The 23470-nt window shown below is 42.5% G+C and overlaps 2 protein-coding genes across 2 annotated transcripts in view; both read left to right on the top strand.

Moving 5' to 3' along the window:
- Positions 1-10301, top strand: part of PDE11A (phosphodiesterase 11A) — a gene marked incomplete at both ends in the record, with an annotated part of 280406 nt that extends 270105 nt beyond the window's left edge. The window contains one exon of the mRNA XM_079783142.1: positions 10146-10301. Within this exon, the coding sequence (XP_079639268.1) occupies positions 10146-10301 (156 nt within the window). The remainder of the gene's footprint in view (positions 1-10145) is intronic.
- Positions 10302-20362: 10061 nt separating this feature from the next.
- Positions 20363-22897, top strand: LOC307106333 (intraflagellar transport protein 70B). Its single transcript, XM_079782728.1, has one exon. It carries the CDS (start codon positions 20377-20379, stop codon positions 22372-22374), a length of 1998 nt encoding a protein of 665 aa, XP_079638854.1. The 5' UTR covers positions 20363-20376; the 3' UTR covers positions 22375-22897.
- Positions 22898-23470: the final 573 nt, after the last annotated feature.

Below are 23470 nucleotides of genomic sequence, written 5' to 3' on the forward strand. Positions count from 1 at the left end.
TCATAGGCCTGCTGACTTTGCCGCCAGAAGGAATTGGCATCCTCTCAGAGTATTTTCTGAGTCCCCATACCATGGCGGACTAAGAATGAGCAACCTTTTAAAAAACTTTTAAAGAGTCTGGCAGACTCTGGGGGTTCAAGAAGAGAGAGAACTGCTAGCTGGTCCCTGGCTCTCATTAACTTGGGGAACGAGGGCTGCTCAGCTGTTTATGCTGGGAACATTGAGACTCCCTCACATCAGCCACCAGTTCAAGTCTGGGGGGTCAATCCCAAGTAATTCCTGGGGGTGACAGAACAATAAATGACAATAGTAAAAGACCCACTATTTGGGACCCAGAAACTCACTCAACTTAGTTTAAACAGAAATGGAATTTCTTTAGCTCAAGTAACTGGGGAGCTTTGAGGTACAGTGGGCTGGTGCCTTCTGCTGCATCGGGGGAGTCAAAGGCCAGCATAAAACGCGCGTTCCCTCTCCCTGCCTCTGAGGTATGTTTTGGCTTCACCCAACCAGGCTTTCCTCACATGTCTTGGCAGCTTTAAGATCACATGTTTATTACAGTAATTATTCACACCAAAAAAATAAAATAAAAACAAACAAAACTTCCTCTTCAGTAGTTCCATGTAAAACCTAGAGAGAGCTCTTATTGCCTCAGCTTGATGCCTATCCCCATCCTTCCACCAATCCCTGGGGCACGCCTGTTGGTCGACCCTGAATTATGAGCCTACTCAGAGCACATGGAATGATTCTGGTGTAGCTTCTGCTGTCCACTACAGTCCACTTATAACCCATTGCCCAAAACACATTAACGTATAACTCCCAAGGCAGGATTCTTTGTTCAAGAATAAAAATGCCTAGAATCATCTGACACCTGCACAGGTAGACAGAAAATGGAGACCTACAACATAGCATTGATTCTCTCAATCGGGAATTGCATGCAGAGATCTGAAATCACAAGAGCTTAAACAAAAGAGAAATTTGTTTTTCTCTCTGTGATAAATAATAACCCAGAGAAGTCAAGTTGAGGTTGCTATGATATGGCAGTTCCATAGCCATCAGAAACCCAGTCCCTGCTTATACTCAAGGGTGTCTCATAATTACAAGATGGCCATTGTAGCTCCAGCCATCATGTTAATATTCCAGCAGTGAGAAAGAAAGAGAGGCAAGGGCAAAGGATGCACCTCCAAGCTGCATAAACTCCCACTTAAGAGTTGTCTCAGAAGTTCCTCCTTATGAATTCCGCTTATACCTCGCTGGCCATTCCGAAGCTCAAGGAAGACCAAATTCATACTGGGAAGGCAAAGTAGCAATCTCTGTTAGAAATATCACAGTCCTGATGGAGTAAATGACTCTGTCCCCAAATGGGACAGAAGTCATAAGGCTAGAGCCCTTTATACTCCACTGCATTCTAGCCTATAAAGAACCCAATAGTGCACAATGCCTAGCATGTTCTATGTGTAACCTATGTAAATGATTATTAATTTTCTGACTTTAGCAATTACACACTAAAGACTTATTTTAAAGCTGGGTTCTTTAATGTGAGTGTTTAAAAATATTTATCCAAAGAAGTCTTGGTTTGCTTCTGTGTTCACCATTAGTGTTTGATTGTTTGTTTTTCAAAGCAAGTTTTAAAAACTGCTGGAAGCCTCCTATGGTAGTTAATACATTATCTTAAGCAATTGAATGCAAATTAATTTTTACACAACCTTGAGTTTCAAAGGCCATTGAACTGGGGAGGGAAGAAGTGAGGTATAGGAGGAATCTGTTTGCTGCTTCCCATCTGGGCCCCACAGCCAGCTCCATCTGCTCTCACATGTAGTAACTAGCACTTAGGCTAGTCCCCTGCAAACACACCATGTGGAGTTCAGCTTATTTTTTTTCACTCAGGAAAATGTTACAATACATAGAAAGATTTTAGAAAATTTGATGGGATTATTTTTAGCATTTCTAAACTCTGTGTTTTGAATATGGTGGGTTGTGTTTTGTATGTTTTTTAATTGATTTCAAAGAAAGGAAGGGAGAGGAAGAGAGAGAATTAGAAAGATCAATTATGAGAGAAAATGATCTATGGATTGCCTCCTACTGGGGACTGAGCCCACAACCCGGGCATATACTCTGACCTAGAATTGAACCGTGACCTCTTGACTCATGGTTCATCCCTCAACCACTGAGCCACACAGGCTAAACTCTGTGTTTGGTACCATAATCCAAATTTCCATCGGGTTTTATGGTTTATTTCTTCTTTTGTTTGGTTTCTGGATTTAGTTCTCTGTTAATACTACAATTCTCCTTTTTTGGTAGGGTCTTATAGCACGTTTGTGTCAAGCGGGAGCCACTGAAAGGTTCAGGGTAAGGAGAGGCGAGGTTGGACGTGTGATTTGGAGTGACCGTTCAAGGGTGGCCACAATGTGGGGAGTGGACTGGACAGGAACAAGGGGAAGCAGAGGCCCAGTGAGGAGGCTGCAGCAGGTTTAAAGCAGCTGAGGAGATGATGGTAGTCTGAGCTAAGGTTGTAGAAATGGCAATAGACTGTCACAAAGACACATTGGAAGTAGGATTGACACAACTTGGCGATATTTTGGGTGTGGGAGGAAAGGGAGATGTCATGGGTGACCCATAGATTTCTGGGTGGGTGGTTGGTGGAGATGAGAATGCTCAGTTCCCTGAGAGCAGAGGAGAGTTGGGGGGAAGGTGACGAGTTCAGTTTGGGGCAATCAGTTCACTTTCTGGCCTTTACAACAAAATGGAAGGGTAGGTTGGCAAATGTGATTCTTAGCCAACTGCATCGTTGCAGCCTGGATGTGAAACTCAGGAATATGTTAGATTAAATCATGAATAATCTCAACCTTTGGGAACCAAGAAGGACTAGCAGTTGAACAGTTCACTAGTTAAAGTTTGGATTTGCTCCCAGCACTGGACACTTCTCTCTGAAGTCACTTACCTGAAGTGGAGGCCTCCTTTGTTTCTCAGAGATGCCCTTGGCACCTGCAACCGGCCAGTCATGTGGAGTCAAAGCGTTTTGGAGCCGGCTGCCACTTGCATGCTCTCTTGCCCCTCCTCTTGAAGGTCTGAGCAGAGAGGACACCAGTTGGTCATATCCTGACAGTGATTTTCCTTTTTTTTTTTTTTAAGTTTTTATATGTTTTAGTTGATTTTTTAGAGGGCATAGGCCCTGACTGGGAATCCAACCAGCAACCTCTTGGTGCATGGGACAATGCTCAATCCACTGAGCCACGCCAGCCGGGCTGTTTTTCCATTACAAAATACCAACCCCTAAGTGGGCTTTTTGACATTTTCACTTAGAAAGTAAATAGTACAGTAGTAAAATGATCATCTCTTCATAACGGGAATATTGCCTCAAACAGATATTTGAGAAGGGCTCCAAAGTCTATTTTTATATTTTACTAGGGGCCCGGTGTATGAAGATTCGTGCACGGGGGGTGGGTCCCTCAGCCCGACCTGCACCCTCTCCAATCTGGGAGCCCTCAGGGAGCCCTCTCCAATCCGGGAGTTTCTGTCTGTCTTTGCAATCATATGAGCGAATTGTCTGAGACCCAAACCCAATTTGGTTTGTTGCTCACAGAATAATAGAGGCATTTTTTTTCTTTGTTTCATTGGTGGATATTTCCTGGAAGTTTTAGGATATCTTCCCTTTAATTTTACCTGTACACTCTGATTTTACTTATGTCTCTGACCTTTGCTTTCCCTCCATCCCCCACCGCAACAGTAACTTGCTCCAGGCTCACTTTGCTCTAGTGTCTAGGAGATCCGTCTGCCACCAGAACTACGATTCCAGCATTCCTGGTGCTCCCTGCACTCTGGGCTTCCGCTTCCGGTCCTGGGGTTGCCACCAGAACTATTCCCAGAATTCCTGGTGCTCCCCATGCTCTTGGTTTTCCCTTCCTGCTCTGTTTCTGTCCCACGGCCTCCCGCTCTGCCAAGTCCTCCAAGCCGCCAGCTCTCCCTCTCTACTCTCCGTCTGGCAGCTTGGGGAGCCAAGTTCCCCAAGCCGCTTCACTCTCTGCCGGCTCTCCTGCTCTGCTCTCCACCTGGCGCCTGTGTATGCAAATTAACTGGCCATCTTTGTTGGGTTAATTTGCATACTCACTCCTGATTGGCTGGTTGGCGTTCTGGAGGTATGGTCAATTTACGTGTTTCTCTTTTATTATACAGGATTAAAAAAATAGATATTTTAGAAACATCAATGATGAGAGAGAATCATTCATTAGCTGTCTTCTGCACACCCCCCCTACTGGGGATCAAGCCCACAACCCAGGCATGTGCCCTTGACAGGAATCGAACCCGGGACCCTTCAGTCCTCAGACAGAGGCTCTATCCACTAAGCCAAACCAGCTAGGGCCTCTTAGTTTCTGATTATTTCTCTTGGGTAAGGTAGGAATGGGGGAAAGCAGAAAAATACTAAGTCCTATTGTCAGCACTCTGGAAATATGTAATTCAATAATAGGACATGAAAACCATCTTTTTTCTTTGGCTTTAAAATAAATAAATAAATGGCCAACTCAGACGAATTCCTCCACATTTTAAAAGGTCTCAATGACATAGTTAGACATTACTGGGTTCCAAGATAAAGCTGGTTTTCATGTGGTGGGGTTCCTCTGTGCCCCACTTCCAACAGCAGAGAATGGGAGTAGTAACTCGCTCTAAGAGCATGGCTCTCTCTTTGCTTGTTCCCTTGTCTCACATCTGCCCATCTATCCAGCACTTGAATTCCAATAAGTGATGTGGGCACTTATGGGACTAGTGATAGGAGATGTGGATCATGATGGCAGAGCAAAAGCAAGGCCGGAATCTGACTCAGAGCAGCTTGGTGCACTGATACCGTAAACACAAGGCCTTGGGAATAATGGTAATAAGAGAGAATTCGATGTTCATTTCCCAAGGGAATCATTCTGCGTTTGTTTTTTGCAGCAGGATTTTGTAACAGATCAGAACGTCCTGACCCTGCTCTCCACCAGCAGCAGCTGTCCTGGCCTTGCCCCTTCTTCCTGCCACCAGCACGGTGAGGGAGGGTTAGAGGAGGGGCTGTCACTGTGCTAGGAGCTAGAGATAGGAAGAAGAAAGGCCTTGTTCCCACGCTCCCTGGGAACTCTCGGGACTGTACCCAAGACCGTTTAACACCAATAATGCGAGGCTGCCACTGCCGGCCATGGTTCACAACAGAGGCCAAAAGAAGGAGAAATGCGTGAAAGGTTTCAGACAGTGGACAACAGGCAGCACAATACAGTGATTCCTGAGAGAGGGAACACGTGAGGTGAGCCCTACAACCATCCCAGCTTCTTACCTGCAGAGAGTTTCTAGGCTGCCACACAGAGGGGGACCCCAGGCCGAGCCCAGCCCAGCGGTCTCACTGTGGAGGCCGAGCCCGGAGTCTGGGAGGCCCAGGAGATCCGAGTTCCCAGGGAAGAGCACCAGAGAAGGGAGTGGCAGGAGAGAGAGCTGAGGTCCGCGGAGGGGCTTTGGGTCCTCAGTGCTGTTCACCACATGCAGGTGAGGAAACTACTGAGGCTGAGGAGAGAACCAGCAAAAAGCAGCAAATAGAACAATCCTCAGAGCTGACACAGGCTGGGAAAAGCCCATGTTCCCACCAAACGGACTATTACAGAAAACCTTGAAGTATATGAGGTGCTTGGTATAGATCTCAGAAAATTACTGTCTCCGATAATGGGGCCCAAATTAGTCCTAGGTTAAAGGCTGCTCTGGACCCACTTAGCAAAGCTTAAAAGCAAGCCTGAAAAGGATCAAATTATTTCCAGGTAACCTAATTGCATTCCAGAACAAAACTGAAAAATGTTTAAAGAAATTTCTTAAAAATTAGAAAACCCAGCACTCAACAACATAAAATTTCCAATATTTGATATCCAATAAAAAATCACCAGGCATGCAAAGAAGCAAGAAAATTAGACCTATAATAATTAGAAAAATCAATTACAGGCTCAGAAGTGATACAGATCATAGAATTGATAGAAAGGACATTAAGACATTTATTATATTTTATATGCTCAAGTGGGTAGGGGAAGGATTGGGCATGACAAACAGAATCATGGAAAGTTTTAGAAAAAAGAACCAAATCAAATTTCTATAAATGAAAAATACAGCTTTTGAGAGGAAAACTACAGTAGAAGGAACTCATATCAGAGTAAGCTCTGCAGAAGAGAAACTCAGTGGCATAGCGATGGAATATTGGAATGTGGGCCCTCCCCTCCCTATATCCTGCAGTTCTAACTTCTACACAGCACACTTGTTCTCACTCAGGCATTATAATACTGTGGCTCCACAAAGTTTTGATTTCACTCCCTCTCTGAAAGAAAATGGTGAGGGAGTCAATTAAATTATACAAATATACATATGTAATATGTATAATGTATTACACATATACATTATATACATCTACATATATACATTATGTACATCTACATGTATGATGCGTATATATGTATATATGCTTACATATGCATAAAATGTTTCTGAGGGATACCCAAGTTGCCTCTAAAAAAGAATCTAGGTGTCTGGGGCAGGGAATGAAGGAAATTTTACACTGTACCTCTTGTACCCTTTGTATCCACTGGACTATGTGAATATATTACTTATTCAAAACAGTAAAATATGGAATAAACTGTACATGATGGTCACAGTGGACTCAACAATGGGGTGTGCATTGAATCAGGAAGGAAGTGGGGTTCCTAAGCCACCTGGATGATTGGATGCCTAAGGTTGTGTCCCTTAGAGCATGTGTCCAAGGCCCTGCCTGTGGTGGGCCAGGAGGGAGCTTAGAGCCCCAGTGATATCCACACAGTTGCCCCCAGGATGCAGCACATCCCAGGTTGGGTTGTTGGGTCAGATCCAACCCTACTCTACAGTTGAGGCGGCACATGAGCCATCAGTCCTACATTGCCCAAGTAGCTTCTGGTTTAAGGGGCAAGCACCCCAAGGACTGAAACCATCAGGTAGAAGTTACGGGGACATAGATTTCAGCTCAATGTAAGGAACAGCACTCTAAAATCAAAACCAAAAATAAACTGAATGCCTCTGGGAAGTAGTGAGTTTACTGCCTCTGGACATGAATAAAAACTGAAAATCCACGCCACAGGGATGCCGCAGAGGAGACCCAGCAGCCCCGGGCTGATGGCACAGAGCATAGGTACCTTTGAGTCCCTCTGTGTATGAGCAGACAGGCAAGAAGTGGTTTCTTTCTTTTTCTCTGAGTGAACAGCAAGTCAAACAAGACAGATCCTAGAGGCATTCGCACAGAACTCATCTGGTGGCACTTGCAGATGAGAAGTTTTTAGGAATACCCATGCCTTTCTAAATACTGGGAGCAATTCTCCTCCCGATAGACCTTGGAACTTAGGTGTGTGGGTCATCCCTTGCTTTCCTAATATTCTGATAGTTCTGTATTCTCTCAGTTAACTGCATTTGTGTAACACATTTGTAGTGTGTGGGGGAGTAATTCTTCAGGATTGTATTTTCTCTACCTTTGCCTAGAACCAGCACCTGCCAGAGAAAATGATAGTCTAGAATGTCAATTCTGTGTTTAAGGACAACGTAGCAGAGAGAAGGAATTCTGAGAAATATGTACTCCCCCAAAAGATGTTTTTCAACACAAAGGAAGCTAGAGGGAGAACAAAGAGCTAGATAAAGGCAAGAAACCTCTTTTGGGGACTAAGCCAAACAAACTTAAATGGTTTAAGGAATAAATCGGTGGAGTAATTCGAATCATGGGCAGGTGCTATGAATGTAATTTAGTAAAATGCTCAGGAACCTGCCAAAGCAGAGAAAAATGTGTTGCTTTTGAGATCATTTCCCAGCAGCTTCATAAAAGAAAACTGATTACTGGAATTTAATAAGTAAAACAGAGCCAGAAATATAGTAATCAAATGAGTTTTTAATTACATTTCAGACAGAAAAAAAATCCAATTTGTGCTCCTGGGATTAAAAAAAATAGTTCTAGAGAAATGCTTTTGTAGTAGGAAAATAACATAAACACTAATTTCCATAGAAATTACAGTAGTCAGTTTAATTAAAAGGCCTGAGCAGAGTGAAGAGAAGCCGGTGCCAAGCTATGCTAAATGAAACCGTGGCCCTGGTTGCTACCTCACTCTGCTGGCTAAACAAAAACACTATATGTTGAGCAGGAACAGGCACCTGCATTTTTTTCATGGACATAGGTGGGATTTTGATCGCTGCCTGAATTATTATATGGCTGTTTTATTTTTGTATGGAATAACTAATACATCTGGTTTACAATTAGATGTTGCTCTAGTGGTTTGGCTTGGTGGTTGGAGCATCGGCCCTCGGACTGAGGGGTCCAAGTTCAATTCTGGGTTGCAGGCTCAATCCCTGGCCCAGGTCAGGCACGTGGGGGAGACAACCAATTGATGTGTCTCTCTCACATCGATGTTTCTCTCTCTCTGTCTCTCCCCCCCCGCTTCCACTCTCTCTAAAAATCAATGGAAAAAATACACTGAGTGGCCAGATTATTATGATCTCTGAACGCATAATAATCTGGCCACTCAGTGTATATCTTATATAATAATCCTATATAATAAAAGGCTAATATGCAAATTGTCCCCTCAACCAGGAGTTCAACCAGCAGGCAGGCTGGCCAACCACCCATGTCCCCTCCCCCTGGCCAGGCTGGCCGGTCCCCACCCATGCACGAATTCATGCACTGTGCCTCTAATACACACACACACACACACTGAGTGGCCAGATTATTATGCATTCAGAGATCATAATAATCTGGCCACTCAGTGTATATCCTCAGTTGAAGATTAACAACAACAAAAAATGTAGGTGCTGTTGCTTGGTGTGGTAAGTATCACTTTTAAGGGAGAGAATATGCTCTATGTAAGGGACATCGATGTGAAAGAACATCATCTCAGCCAAGTTGGCGTGCTTACCGCTCAGAGGGATACCAGTTGTTTCTGGGCGTTGCAACCCTCACCTACTTACTTTGCGTCCAGTTACATTTTACCTGTGGTCCTATCACTTGCTGGAGAGGGAGGTGGGCTGGGGGTGGCGGGGGGGTTGGGGGGGAGATAAACAGGTGGCTGCAGCCAGGCTCAGGGAAGAGAGCTCTTCCTCCTGTGGAGGACTTTGCTCTTGGCCGCCCCCTAGCCACCGGTCAAGCTGGGAGAAAGCTTTGCAGGAGGTGTGCTTCCCGGTGGTTTGTTTCCCTTGTGGTGCACGGGGCAGGCACACCTGCAAGGTGTCTCCACGCCCCTGGGGATCTCATCTGTGACCACAGAACACGGACCCGAGGCCTGAAGAGGAAACGGGAAGTGTTACCTTTCCATGAGCTAACACCCCACAGCTCCACGATCCTTGTTCCCCTTTAGGGGTGATCCAAGTTTTGCGAGGCCAAAAGTTTATACCATTGGGGAGTAGAGGACTTAAAAACACACACATAGTTAAGTAAAAAGGCAATATTTAGAAGGGTCTCCTACAGTAGGACCCTAAATCCTGACCTTCATTAGCCTCATGGGTCAGTCGCTACATCCTACATTTCCTCTTCCCTCATCTCTCCTACACCCCTTTGTCCCTCTCCTCCCCCCCCCCCCCCACTTCTTCTTTTCCCTTATGTCTATTTCCATACGTTTTCCCAGTGATCTGTACCTTTGGCACAGTTCCAAGATCCTTGCTTTAAAAATGAGAATCTCCTCTTGTTTCAAGATTTCACCTGGCCTCTTATTCAGGTAAGTCCACCTGGAGTCATCTCCGGTGGAGCAAACGGCAAGTTTATTTTTGTAAAACTTTAAGTTCATGGTCTATTGAGATCTGGAGGCCTCCATGGCAGGCAAAGATACACCTATTAGAAGACATGTGTGAGCTAGATATTTTGTTTCCTCTTGCTTCATGTGGATCTAAAACAGGATCATAATCTAATTGGCTGGCACCCGGGAGTAGTACACAGCCACCTGTCTTATTTTTTCATTTTCTGCATCGGCTCTATTAGTATAAAACAGTGGCACTCGATGCATGTGTACTTCTTGTAAATAGATCGTGGTTACCAAATAATCATCACTTTCATTCCTCACAGCCGGTTTCCATTCTCCCCGTGAAAGCTGGAAAATCATGTCAGTGACTCCCGTTCCTCTCTCCCCCACCTTCTGATTGTCTTGTTTTAGGCCTTGGTGAAGGTCAATGTGAAACTGAAGCCGATGCTGGATTCGGTGTCTGAGAACAGAAGTAAGTGGGAAGAGCTGCACCAGAAAAGGCTGCTGGTCTCACCTGCCTCCCCCTGCTCTGCGGGCCTCGTGGTGGCCGCGGCAAACAGTAACTAACCCTCGGGGTCAGCTGCTGCTGCAAAATGACTGCAGCCTGAAAGTCCAGGCTCTTCATCCTATTGTTCCTTTAAGCTCAGACAGACAGAAAGTCTGGAGGATGAGCTGGGAAGCATGCCTGGGGTTTCACCTTGAAGTGTGGCCACCAGGGAAGGGCGTGACGGGAAGGACAGAGGAGGAGGTGGGGCGGGGAGCACACCCCAGGACCCTCGACTTTCCATGATGAACAGACTGAGCTGAGACTGAGACAGGCGCTGGGCAGGGGACAGCTGTGGATCCAGGCGGCCCTGCCCATTCTGACCCAAGGGAACACGGACCAGTACGGGCGTCACTAGAGCTGCTTCATTTTGTATATGGCTCTTTTATTTGCTACAAGGCAACAATGCCTGCCCTTGCATCCTCTCCCCAGTGCCCTTCAGTGCCAGGCTGTCCTAAGAACCCTGATTTGTATTCTGTAGAGGTATTTTATTTTTATCCTAAAGCTTCTTAATGATGGCTCAGAGCCAAGAGACTTGTAAAAGATAAACTATATTATCCTTACCAACACCAACTATTCCCACATTTCCCCTAAAAAAAAAAATCTGTAGTAGAAATACATCAAATGTGTTTGTCTGATTGGGGTTTATACAAGATTCATAACACTGCATTGGGATGGTGGTCCCCTTTTTCAGTTTTTTAATTCAATCTTCATTGTAGACCAACTCTACTCCCAGAAGGAATAGATTAATAGGCTTTAATTAAAGTAAGGGTGAAAGAAAATCTATAATTGGATTTACCACAAGTGGCATATGAACATTTAGAAACTATTTCCAACAGCCAGACATTTCAACAGGACACAGCAGCACCATGGAGAATGATCATTGACTACATTGAATTCTCCTAGTGATGGTGTTTGTATAAAACTGAAAGTCACTATCAGCACCAACCTACAGGCAAATGCAGGAGTCTCCAATTTTGGATTTTTCCTTAAGTGTTAGAAATAATGTATGGCAGGCTAACAAATAATGGTCTAGGCAGAGACCACATATTCTATTGAAAGCCAGGTTTATAATGGGTGAGAATAAACTATATGAAATAAATGCAATGACTAGAAAGCCACTTTGTTTCCCATTTTACCTGAGATTGAGGTCATGCTATGCCTTATCCAAAGAATGGGAAGTGAGAGGCTAGCTTTGGCATAGTGACTGGATGACTTTGGACACTTCACCTAACCTCTCTCAGTCAGTCTGTTTCCTCATTTGTCAAATGAGACTACACTAGGAAATGGTTTTCAAACACGCTTTAACCTTGTAACTCTTTGTTCAAATAAATCTCACAAGGAATCTCCGAGATATAAAGCATCCTCCGTAAGTCCTCCACTTGAAGCCGGTTGGGGGATCCAGAGCCCCTGCACACCCGCATGTCTTTGATTACATACGTGGTGCTCCATAAAGGGGCTCTGAGGAGTTTGAAAATCCCTGGACCAGAGGAACCTTGAAGTTCACTCCAGCTCTGAAAAATCTAAAACCATGTTTTGTTCTTATTGCCCCTGGCCAGTATCAGTTATTAACTTCATTACTCAAATACTAAGGAAATAGGGGCCGAGGTCCACAAAGAACATTGTTTTCCTGGCATGAAGCAGGCATTCAGGACATGTGTTTTTAAAAAATGGGTAAATTAAGGTACCAAAGCGGAAGTGAGGGAAGAGCAGATGCACACAGGGAAGAAGTAAGATGCCAGGTGGCAAGAAACAAAGTAAAATTATAAGCCAGGCAAAGAGGGGTAAAAGAAGAGAAAGAGGAAGAGGAGGAGGAAAGGGGGCAAGGAGGAGAAGCGACTGAGGCAGGTGGTCGGAAAACTGCCAAAGGGAAGGTGAAAGTCAATCCACACAGACAAACGCACTTGTAACCAAATCACCTGGGCGTGCACAATCCTGTCATCAATTGCTTAGAAAAGAGAGATACTTGAGCAGGGAGGGGTTTGACAAAGAGAGAAGGAAGGAGTGGGAGTCCTAAAATATAATATTCCTAGCTGCCCTTTACAGCTGCCTCTGCAGGGAAGACTAGAGGGACTAGAGGAGAAAATGAGTGCAGGAAAAATTGCCTCCGCAGAGCAGGTAAGAGGAGGCTGTTCAGATTTATGGATTTTATTAAGCCCGTTTTCGGAATCACTCTGCTATAAAGGAAATAGCTTCTGCCGGGCTGTCTCTCCTCAGGTGAGGAACAAAGGGTGGGTGGAGTTAGGGACAGACCCTGGGCGTCTGCAGCTCAGAAGCACTGCAGGTGTTGCTGGCTATCGTGCCAGATCAGGTTTATATCACAAGCGGGAATTGAAAAGCAGACCGGGTGAGGCCGAGACGAACCCACATCTGTTATCCTCCCCAACAACATAAATAGCCCAGACAGACGGATGCCAGTCTATCTCCAGCAACATTTTAAAGCATGTGCCTGGTGATAAAACTGGACCCAGGGCCCGTGGAGACTGCAGGCAGCTACAAGCACTATAGCGATCCTGAACACTGAGGCTGCATATTGCTAAGGGGAACATAATTTATAGCACAGACCCTCCGGCTTCCACTAAGGTTGAGTTTTCCCTTCATTTCCTTGCCTTTTTATTGGCTTCACTGCACGGTTGCCAATAGCAACGTCCACTGGTAGCAAGGGGAGTTCAACATCATTGCAATCTGCCATACAGTGGGGCCCTGACGATGTCAACCATCAATCAAGCAGCTGTTTGTAATTGCCTCCATCTATTTTTCCTGTCTGGAAGCATCTTTCCTATTGTGGGTCAGAATTCAGAAACTGCTGACTAATGCCTTGGCCTGTTCCTCCTCGACCCAGGCAGTGGGAAAGGAGGGTAGCAACAACCCAGGGGGTTAGAGGTTGAACTCTTGGGAGTTTAAGGTTTTTTAAATCCCTTTTCTAAATAATGTATAATTTTCCAAGAATGTGAGCTATATGTAGTTACCCATATATTCTGCTTTTCCAAAAGAGAGAAAGCGAAATTCCCCAATCCTTATTATTATGTTGATTTCCTATTGGAGGAAGGCATTTAAAATGTGAGCCTTCTTACAAAACCTCCAGTTGACCAGATTATGTTTGCTTCTTCGAGTCGCTTGCATTCATGTTTGAAATTACTTCATCCTACTTTCGCCACAAGATGCATTTGTTTTAGAGATGCTCTTTATTCTCTTACTAGTCGGTGTGGAGATAACACATGCACAACCTACTCTGTAGCTGGCAAGCCCGGCCAGTAGGGTCAGCTTGGCAAACTGTAAAGGGCGCCATCCGTGCACAGCAGGTCCAGGGCTCCATCCTGCCTTGGCTACGGGCTGGACCTGTGATCTTAGGACTCTCCAGGTCTCAGGTTTTCTGTTTGGTAAAATAAGAGCACTGACTTCATTTCCACACCAAAGGACCAGCCGTATTTAACTTTCAAAAAATGTCCTCAGATAGCAGTCTTGTTTTCTGTTCTTGAATAAAATAGGAATATACCTAAAAAGGTCATCTCATTAAAGACAAAATAAAAAGTTACATATATGGGGTAGATTTAAAAATAACCTCACCACAGATATGTCTGAGCCTGCCTCTAGTGATCATGAAAGATTATCATCAGTACAATTTTTAAAAAATATATCCTTTTATCGCATAAAGGACAATTTTAGATGATTTCATATCATAGGTATCCCATAAATGGTGGTCAATTTAATTTAAAAGTAAATTTATAAAGCAAGTCAAAAGAAGTTAAAATTGCATGTGTGTTTTCTGTTTCTAAAATCTGAGATGTCAATAAAATAAAATTTAAATAAAATAAAATAAAAAAGTAAAATCTGAGATGTCTATCCATTTCCAAGTATTTTATATTTACATATATGTTAGGTTAGAAATAACCACACAATCGTGTGGTGAAGGCCTGAGGTGGGGGGGGGGGCGCGTGGAGGAGAGGGGGAAGGGGGTCAATGGGGAAGAAAAGGGGGCATCTGTAATACTTTCAACAATAAAGATAAATTAAAAAAAGAAATAACCTTTAAATTTTTGTTAGTGTAATAACAATATTATTGGTAAGTAATTCAGTTGCTGTTTTCATGTATCAAATTTTTTCATACTTTTTCCACTTGCCTTAGGTCATTAGACAGAGTCTGCTTAATTTACTTTGCAGTACAATTATTTTAAAATCAATTTATCCTGCTGACTCTTCTTGAATAGCAGAAACATAAGATAACAGTTTTATCTCCAGTAGTAGTTCCCTTCAAGTGGGACTGAAATCTAAACACATTTAAATATAAAGAAAAGTGTTTTAATTGGAAAACAAACAAACAAACAAAAAAAACAGAAAGGATTCATTAAAGCAACAGAAGAAAACCTGATTTGGGAACCTAAGAACTCTGGCAGAGCCACTGTAGTGAAGTTCCATTACCTGTTGTTCTGCCATGCGCTGTAAGGAACTCCCAAAACTCAAATGTACCAGGAAATTTAAAGGTTGAGTCTGGCTACAAGGAGGCCAAAATTTCCTAAGTTTCATAAGTGAGCAATAATAGAATAAAACACATAGCTGGCAGAAATAAAATGCAGTGTGTCTGGAGAATTTCATGATGAGCACCTGGATTTAGTAATGACTGATGTCCTCCTTACATTGTTTACCTTTACCTCAGCTAGTAATGTGGGGTTGTACATCTTTTCTAATTTAATTTTGAATGTTGTTGCATATTTGGTACATTTCTCAACAGTGCTAAAGATGTTTATCTGTGTATTAAATCTATAACAATGTTGTTGAATGTATACACTCCTACAGAAATGTTTGTTTTATTAAGTAAATTAAGTATTTGCTGTGAAAAAAAATGTTATTTGAGGCCATCATTTATCTTTGTGTTTATTTTCTGTGTGCATATGTGTCTGTTACAATATCATTTTTTCTTCAGATTTAGATTAAATCATACTGAGATGAATTTAAAAAAAAAAGAAAGAGAGAGAGAGAAAAAATAGAAAGAAAGGGAGGGAGGGGAGAGGGAGGAATGAAGGGAGAGAGGAGGGAAGGAAGGCAGGAAGGGCATGGTGGTGTGGAAATAGTAGACTAGGTTTTGTTGGGCCTCATTCCCTTAGGGAAAAATTGCTTTTGCCATTTTATTTTTATGTACAATAATCTAAAAAGGATCTCCTACTGATTTGCTTCCTAATTATTGCTTTACACAAAAGGAGGGAAATATGTTTTCAATTGAGTTGTCTGAAGTCACTCCCTTTGTGTAGATTTCCCAGGGTGATGTTTCATTGTAAGAATACAACATTATAGATGGCTGGACCATTTCACAAGCAACTAATCCATGATTTTGAAATATTCTGCTGCTTTAAGAGACCTAAATATCTTTGTTTTTAATAAAATGCTTAAGGTTTAACTAAAGCTTTGGAATACTCTTTCTCTTCATAGGGGGGGATATAAGGACTGAAAGAGGCAAGCATGCATCTGAATACCAACAATTGAAATTGTGACAATCACTTTTAGCCCATTAACCTTGCCTGGATCTGTGATGTTTGCCTGTGTGAGAAGGATGCTGGGACAGCCGTCTCCTTGGAACATTTTAATGACAAAATAATTCGAATTATTGAAGTTTTCCTAGAGGGAGAAGAGTCTGCAGCCAAATGCAGGTTCCAGCGTCCTCACAGATTGCTCAAATTTGCATGGGCAATTACACAGGGGGATTGCATCAATTCAGGGCCGTCAGCCACACTGATGCCATACAATTACACAACGGCTTCGGTGCTTAAACTTTAAAATTCTTACAGTGTTGTGCCTGTTCTATTAGAACAAACTGCAGCAAATGACCCAAAGCCAATTCAAATGACTGAAGAGGAGGTACCCAGGGGGTGGGGGGGGAGGAGGGGGGTAGAGGGGGGGTAGAGGGAAGAGGTGTAGTGTGGCCCCTACTGGCCAGCTTAAGCAATCACCAGTCCTCCCGTGCTGGCTACAGCAACTACTAGCATCTTAATCCATGCTTTTCAAGTGTGGCCAACAATAAGAATCACCAAATTCACAGAAGAGCTTTAAAGATTATGAGGGAAGTTAGGCAAAGCAGGACCTGGTCTTGGTACAAAAAGTACCCTTTATAAACACAGGGGCTAGAGTAGTTCTTTGTTTGGGTAGGTGATGGATTATTTTTAAATGCCAGTATCCACAGTTGTGCCTTCTCTAATTCCTTTTATAAATCATTTGCTGCTATGATCTCCAATAAATTCATTTAGATCATAACACTGTAAGCCCCCAAATATAAACTACTTGATTTTAAAAAAAGCTATATTCAAGAAGAAAATCAAATTTTAAAAATTAATAAAACTGGAATTACCAGGAAAGAAGAGTTCATAATGAGGTTAAATGTCTCACCATTTGAGTATAAATGTTCTTAAGCATTGATTTGGAATACAATCTTTCCAAAAGATTAAACAGTTACTCCTAAAAGTCAGTCATTTACATTACCAACTTGGCACTAATTTATTATTTTCTTTTCTGTTATGGTGAAAGATGGGGGAGGAGGAAACAAGATAACTGAGCCCCCAAACTGACCATATTGTAGAAAATGGCCTGGAACTAAATGGGGAAAGACATAACAACTGGAAAATGGTTCTGCAGAAGGTCTTCCTTTATTAAGGAAGATGTCTGACCACGGCTATGGTTGTGGAGATGTTCATAAATTACCAATGTTTACCAATAGGATACTTACAGAATTAATAAGAAAACATACCTTCCAACTAGTTTTAAAAGAAAATGACAAATAGATTAACAACACAAATAGAATTTGATCATTTCACACTTTGGCAAGCAGAAACATAGCATGTTAAGAAGCAAACATGCTTGGTCTAAATGCTTTTGGCTTTTATACATTTTGCCTGAATGGAATTCTATGTGGTAAACATGCCTCCCCTTATGCAGCAAAATCCAACGCCGTTTTCCCAAAGTAATTCCTTTCAATGAAGCACTAAATCATTTTATTGCAACCACTAAATTCTTCTTTATTGCTAGGAATGGCACGATACAGTTACTTTTTTTGATATATGCTCTAGATTTTCAAGATCCTGTTGGAAACACACTGATCCTTATGACATTTTATGTCATCTATTGCTTTCCAGAATTTCTATCATTAATTAAAGGATCTTCTTTCACCATCTCTCCCCCTGCACACATACACACACACACACACACACACACACACAAAAAAAAAAAAAACAACACACCCAAATCTATTTCCCAACTGCCTATAGGAGGCAAAATAAAAGTCTATCACAGCAGCAGTGATGGTCATGCCAATTTCACAGGGTGATTTGGGCACTCATTTCATTTTGAAAATGAACCTGCCCTCCATCTGTCTAAGCTGAAAGTCCTGCTTTTGTCAAGCCAGCACATGAAATAAGGGGGAAGACACAGAACAGCCTCCCTCCTGCCCCTTCCGCTGCCACACTCAGTTACCAACACAAAGAGGGGAACCTCAACGGATACCTGTAGGGATCAGAGAGCAGATAGTCCTTTTATCTTTCTTATGTTTCCAAGAAGCCATTTGAAGGTGAATGCTTTCATGATGCAATTCTGAGAAACAGACGAACTAAAGATATATAACCCAATTTCCTGTTTCCATGTTCTATCATCTTACCTTGATTTAATAGCAACTTACCCACAGTAACAGTTCATACATAAGGATTTTAAAATACTGAGCCTGAGTTTCCAAGGGACAAGGGTAGTTAGGCAGCTGTAGAGGAGAAGATCCTCCTCCACTCACCCTCAAATATTAAGCAGCACTAGCCAGCATCCCTCAACCCATGTACCTCCCTGGTTTGAAGGCCCTTAAATGGTGCACACAGAGACTGGGTTGAAATAAGCCTGGGAGTAAGGTTATGGTGATCGTCATCAACTGCTTTCTATAGGTGGCCCGGAGCCCTACTCAACCCTGCTGAAATGGGTGTAGTTTGTCCCTTCCTTGACATTCATACAGTGGAAGCTTCTTTGTCCAATTCCACCCATAAGAACACAGCTCTGTCAGTTTCTGAGCAAAGGAAAAGACTGAATTAGTACATAAAATCAGTTGCTTTATGATAGGAGCAATTGCAAGTCTATAAAAGTTCCCTCCTAGCTATTCCAAGTGACTAGGAGTCACACCACCCCCACATTATTTCTTAACATCTGCTCACAGCTACAGTTCAGCCCTGGAAGCTCACACTTCTATTACCCAAACAAACTTGGTTGCTTTTTTTTAATGGAGAAAAAAAGACACTAATCCACTGTCATACAACTTGGCACCTTGGGGGGGGGGGGGGGGGGGGGGGTTCTTGGTTAAAAATTTGGTCTATATTGTAATTGCTTTTGTTTTTTTTAATAAAAGGAAATTCACTTCTTAGATCATCGTTGAATTTGCATTCTCTTTTCTTACTCATTATGTTAAAAATCTAAAAAACATAATTTAAAATTATATTATAAATTATTATATACATATTGCTTAAAAACACAGTAAGTAGGTACATAATTACATGAACATATTTTATTGTTAGTTTATAAATTAAATTAATTTGATTGTTATAAAGTAACTATATTTTAAAAATTATTTTAATCCTATATTTCTTTCTAAATAATAACTATACTAACTTGTATTATTTTTCCTCTGAATTTGCCATAACGTAAGTCGTGTCACTTTCAAGGCCGGCGCTAGACTTTTTGCCGCCACTATAAAATATAAATAATACGAGTACTGTCTGCTAAATTCAAGAAAATTTATGTATTTATGAAATAAATAAATAAATTACTTACCTAAATGATCTGAATAGCTAATTTGTAATGACATCACTTGTTTAACTAGCTTGCTAGCACGCAGTACGATGTGTATCGTCTGAGAGACAGTTACAAAATGTTTTCGTCATTGCCAATCCCAAAAAATGCCATTGTTCATTAAGTCCAAACAATGGTGGTCGAATTCTAACAACTGATCAACAATGCGAACTTTGATAAGCAGTTCTCGATAATCAGTTCTCAACAATTATTTGCTATTATTAAAGTTTAACATTATAAAATTAACAAAAATAATATAAAACTCATATCCTTGCTAAATAGCCACATGGCCGCCGAAAAGCTTATGTTCCCTTCCCGTTCTCCCGCTGTTCCCTAGCTTGTCGTGCATTCTTTCAAAAAATCGGGACTTTTTTAAAACGCCGGGGGACGCGGGACAAATTGTTAAAAATCGGGACTGTCCCTCCAAAAGCGGGACATCTGGTCACCTTAGTATACACAGGTCAATACAGATCATGGAAAATCAGTGGAGATATAGGGAGAGCAAGGAAGATTTGTTTCTTAATTTCAATAAAATTTGGAGGACCAGGGCAGAAAACACAGCCAAGTTTAAACACCAACTCAGTAATACTTATTTATTAAAAAGGGAAGTGGGAGATACTTGGATCTAAAATTTAAAGACTCTCATACCTGATAAGATTCACAAAACCATTTCCTGTGGAAATGGCAAAAAATAAGGACTCTTGGTCTCTGCATATTATGTTCTAACAAAGTGTGCCCTCAAGGCAGCTTAAAAACAGAAGTCTAGGGGAATTCCAAGGAAATATTCCACCTTTTCTATCCCATTAATTTACAAAAACAAAACGCGAAACAACACATGTATGCAGCACGTAGTATACAGGACACACGACCACGAACCTTCCTCCCCCTCGCCAAAGACCAAGATGACACAACAAGTAGGAAGCAACCCTTATCTACATAGAAACAGAAAGCCAGTGAAAGCCCATCTGCCAGGCTGTGACTCCCTCCCTCAGAGACTACATCTCCCAGAAAGCAAAGCGGCCAACTCCCAAGGGGCCTGGGTACATTTGACCGGTGCATGCCGGGAAGTAGAGTTTCCGCCTCAAAACTACCAGGAGGGGATTCCTCTCTTTTCCCAATTCATTTCCTCCGCAAGTCGTCTTCGAGGACTGAATCAGTACTCGAGAGACTCTTTCCAGTGATTCCTTTATATGACTAACGATCTCCTTCCGTAGCCAAGTAATATCCGGGCGAGGAGGTTTCCGTTTCCGGTTGGCTTGTTGCCTTGGTAACTGGAACGCACAAGCGTTTGGCGGTTATGGCGGGGCTGAGCGGTACGCCTATCCCCGACGGGGAGTTCACCGCGGCCGTGTACCGGCTCATCCGGGACTCCCGCTACGCCGAGGCGGTGCAGCTGCTGGGCAGGGAGCTGCAGCGGAGCCCGAGGAGCCGCGCCGGCCTGTCGCTGCTGGGCTACTGCTACTACCGCCTGCAGGAGTTCCCCTTGGCGGCCGACTGCTATGAGCAGCTGAGCCAGCTGCACCCGGAGCTGGAGCAGTACCGCCTGTACCAGGCCCAGGCCCTGTACAAGGCCTGCCTTTATCCCGAGGCCACCCGGGTCGCCTTCCTCCTCTTGGACAACCCCGCCTACCACAGCCGGGTCCTCCGTCTACAAGCTGCTATCAAGTACAGCGAGGGCGATCTCCCCGGGGCCAGGAGCCTGGTGGAGCAGCTACTGAGTGGGGAAGGGGGTGAAGACAGTGGGGGTGAGAACGAGTCAGATAGCCAGGTCAACCTGGGTTGTTTGCTCTACAAGGAGGGACAGTATCAAGCTGCATGTTCCAAGTTCTTTACAGCCCTGCAGGCCTCGGGCTACCAGCCTGACCTTTCCTACAATCTGGCTTTGGCCTATTACAGCAGCCGACAATATGCCTCGGCTCTGAAGCATATTGCAGACATTATTGAGCATGGCATCCGCCAGCACCCAGAGCTAGGTGTGGGCATGACCACGGAGGGAATTGATTTTCGCAGTGTTGGCAACACTTTAGTTCTTCACCAGACTGCACTGGTGGAAGCCTTCAACCTTAAGGCAGCCATAGAATACCAACTGAAAAACTATGAGGTGGCCCAGGAAACCCTCACTGACATGCCACCAAGGGCAGAGGAAGAGTTAGACCCTGTGACCCTGCACAACCAGGCGCTGATGAATATGGATGCCAGGCCTACAGAAGGGTTTGAAAAGCTACAGTTTTTGCTCCAACAGAACCCCTTTCCCCCAGAGACCTTTGGCAACCTGTTGCTGCTCTACTGCAAATATGAGTATTTTGACCTAGCAGCAGATGTCCTGGCAGAGAATGCCCACTTGACTTACAAGTTCCTCACACCTTATCTCTATGACTTCTTAGATGCCATGATTACTTGCCAGACAGCTCCTGAAGAGGCTTTCATTAAGCTTGATGGGCTAGCCGGGATGCTGACTGAGCAGCTCCGGAGACTCACTAAACAAGTGCAGGAAGCAAGACACAGTAGAGATGATGAAGGGGTCAAAAAGGCAGTGAATGAATATGATGACATCCTGGAGAAGTATATTCCCGTATTGATGGCCCAGGCAAAAATCTACTGGAACCTTGAAAATTATTCAATGGTAGAAAAGATCTTCCGCAAATCTGTGGAATTCTGCAATGACCATGATGTATGGAAGCTGAACGTGGCTCATGTTCTGTTCATGCAGGAAAACAAATACAAAGAAGCCATTGGTTTTTATGAGCCCATAGTCAAGAAGCATTATGACAACATCCTGAATGTCAGTGCTATTGTATTGGCTAACCTCTGTGTTTCATATATTATGACAAGTCAAAATGAAGAAGCTGAGGAGTTGATGAGGAAGATTGAAAAAGAGGAAGAGCAGCTCTCCTATGATGACCCAGATAAGAAAACCTACCATCTCTGCATTGTGAATTTGGTGATAGGGACACTTTACTGTGCCAAAGGAAATTATGACTTTGGGATTTCTCGAGTTATCAAAAGCTTGGAACCTTACAATAAAAAACTGGGAACTGATACCTGGTACTATGCCAAAAGATGCTTCTTGTCCTTATTAGAAAACATGTCAAAACACACAATCATGCTTCGTGACAATGTTATACAAGAATGTGTCCAGTTTCTAGAACACTGTGAAGTTTATGGCCGGAACGTTCCTGCTGTTATTGAACAACCCCTGGAAGAAGAAAGAATGCATATTGGAAAGAATACGGTCACATATGAATCCAGACAGTTAAAAGCTTTGATTTATGAGATTATAGGATGGAATATGTAGTCATGTCTGATAATGGGCATGTTTGTTATCTATATTTGGTATTCTCTTTTGTCTGTAGTTATCCTTTGGTTTCTTTACATTTGTTGAAATTTTTACCCTTTAAAAGTTAAAATAATTTAGTTGTAACTTTTCTTTTTAGTAATCTCATGAAATGAAATGTAATAAAAGGAACTTGAACCCTAGAAGTGTATGAGAAAATTCAAAAGTGAATGAGGAAATTGTGTTTAAATAGTATTTCTAATGCCTGTGTTCCCTATTCTTTGCATATTTGTGCTTTGCTATATCCTGAGGGAACCCTCCATGATAATATTACATTATCCAGGGAAGAGGCACTATCAAGTCCAGGATTCAGTTAATGTGTAGGACATCTGGGCATTAATAATCATTTCAAGAATATTGTGTTGTACTCCAACATTAACCCTTATAATTACATTAATTTATAATGCATACATTTTGCATAGATCTTCTAAGTGGGATTTTTTGTTGTTGATGATTTTGTTTGGTTGGTTTTTAATATGCAAGACTCGGGGAATTCTTGTGCCATAACAAAATTGTGGTGCTATGGTGCGGAGACAATAAACAATTGGCCAATTTCCATGTTTCTTCTCCATTTATTAATAATTTAAATATACAAACATGAGCATAAGATATAATCATACTATTTCATAATTTATATTTAGCATTAATAATAGGTAGCTTTAGACTAAGTTCTTAATTCTTATCCTTGTATTTCTACTTAGGACACATGAATCCTAGAACATTGTTTCCATGTTCTAGCCTCTTGAAAATGAAAAAATTCTGCATGCTGTTTCAATGATCCTATCAACCTCCTATCCTATTCATACAACAGAAGGAATGGTCTACCAGTGGATTCTGAAATCATATCTGGAAGATTCATAATACAAATTTCATATTTAACAGCCTCTCAGTAATGTTTTGGAGTTCTCACTATGAACCCCAATCATTCTTCTCAGGCATTTAATTTTCTATAAGCTACAAAAGCTTTACTATTTGTTCCACCCTCATGTCTGGTAATGGTTTTTGGATTTTTTACCTATATTTCACTCTTAAATTTTATATTTATCCTTTGTTATAT

Source organism: Cnephaeus nilssonii, assembly GCF_951640355.1.
Source record: "Cnephaeus nilssonii genome assembly, chromosome: 10".
NCBI classification, from domain to species: Eukaryota; Metazoa; Chordata; class Mammalia; order Chiroptera; family Vespertilionidae; genus Cnephaeus; species Cnephaeus nilssonii.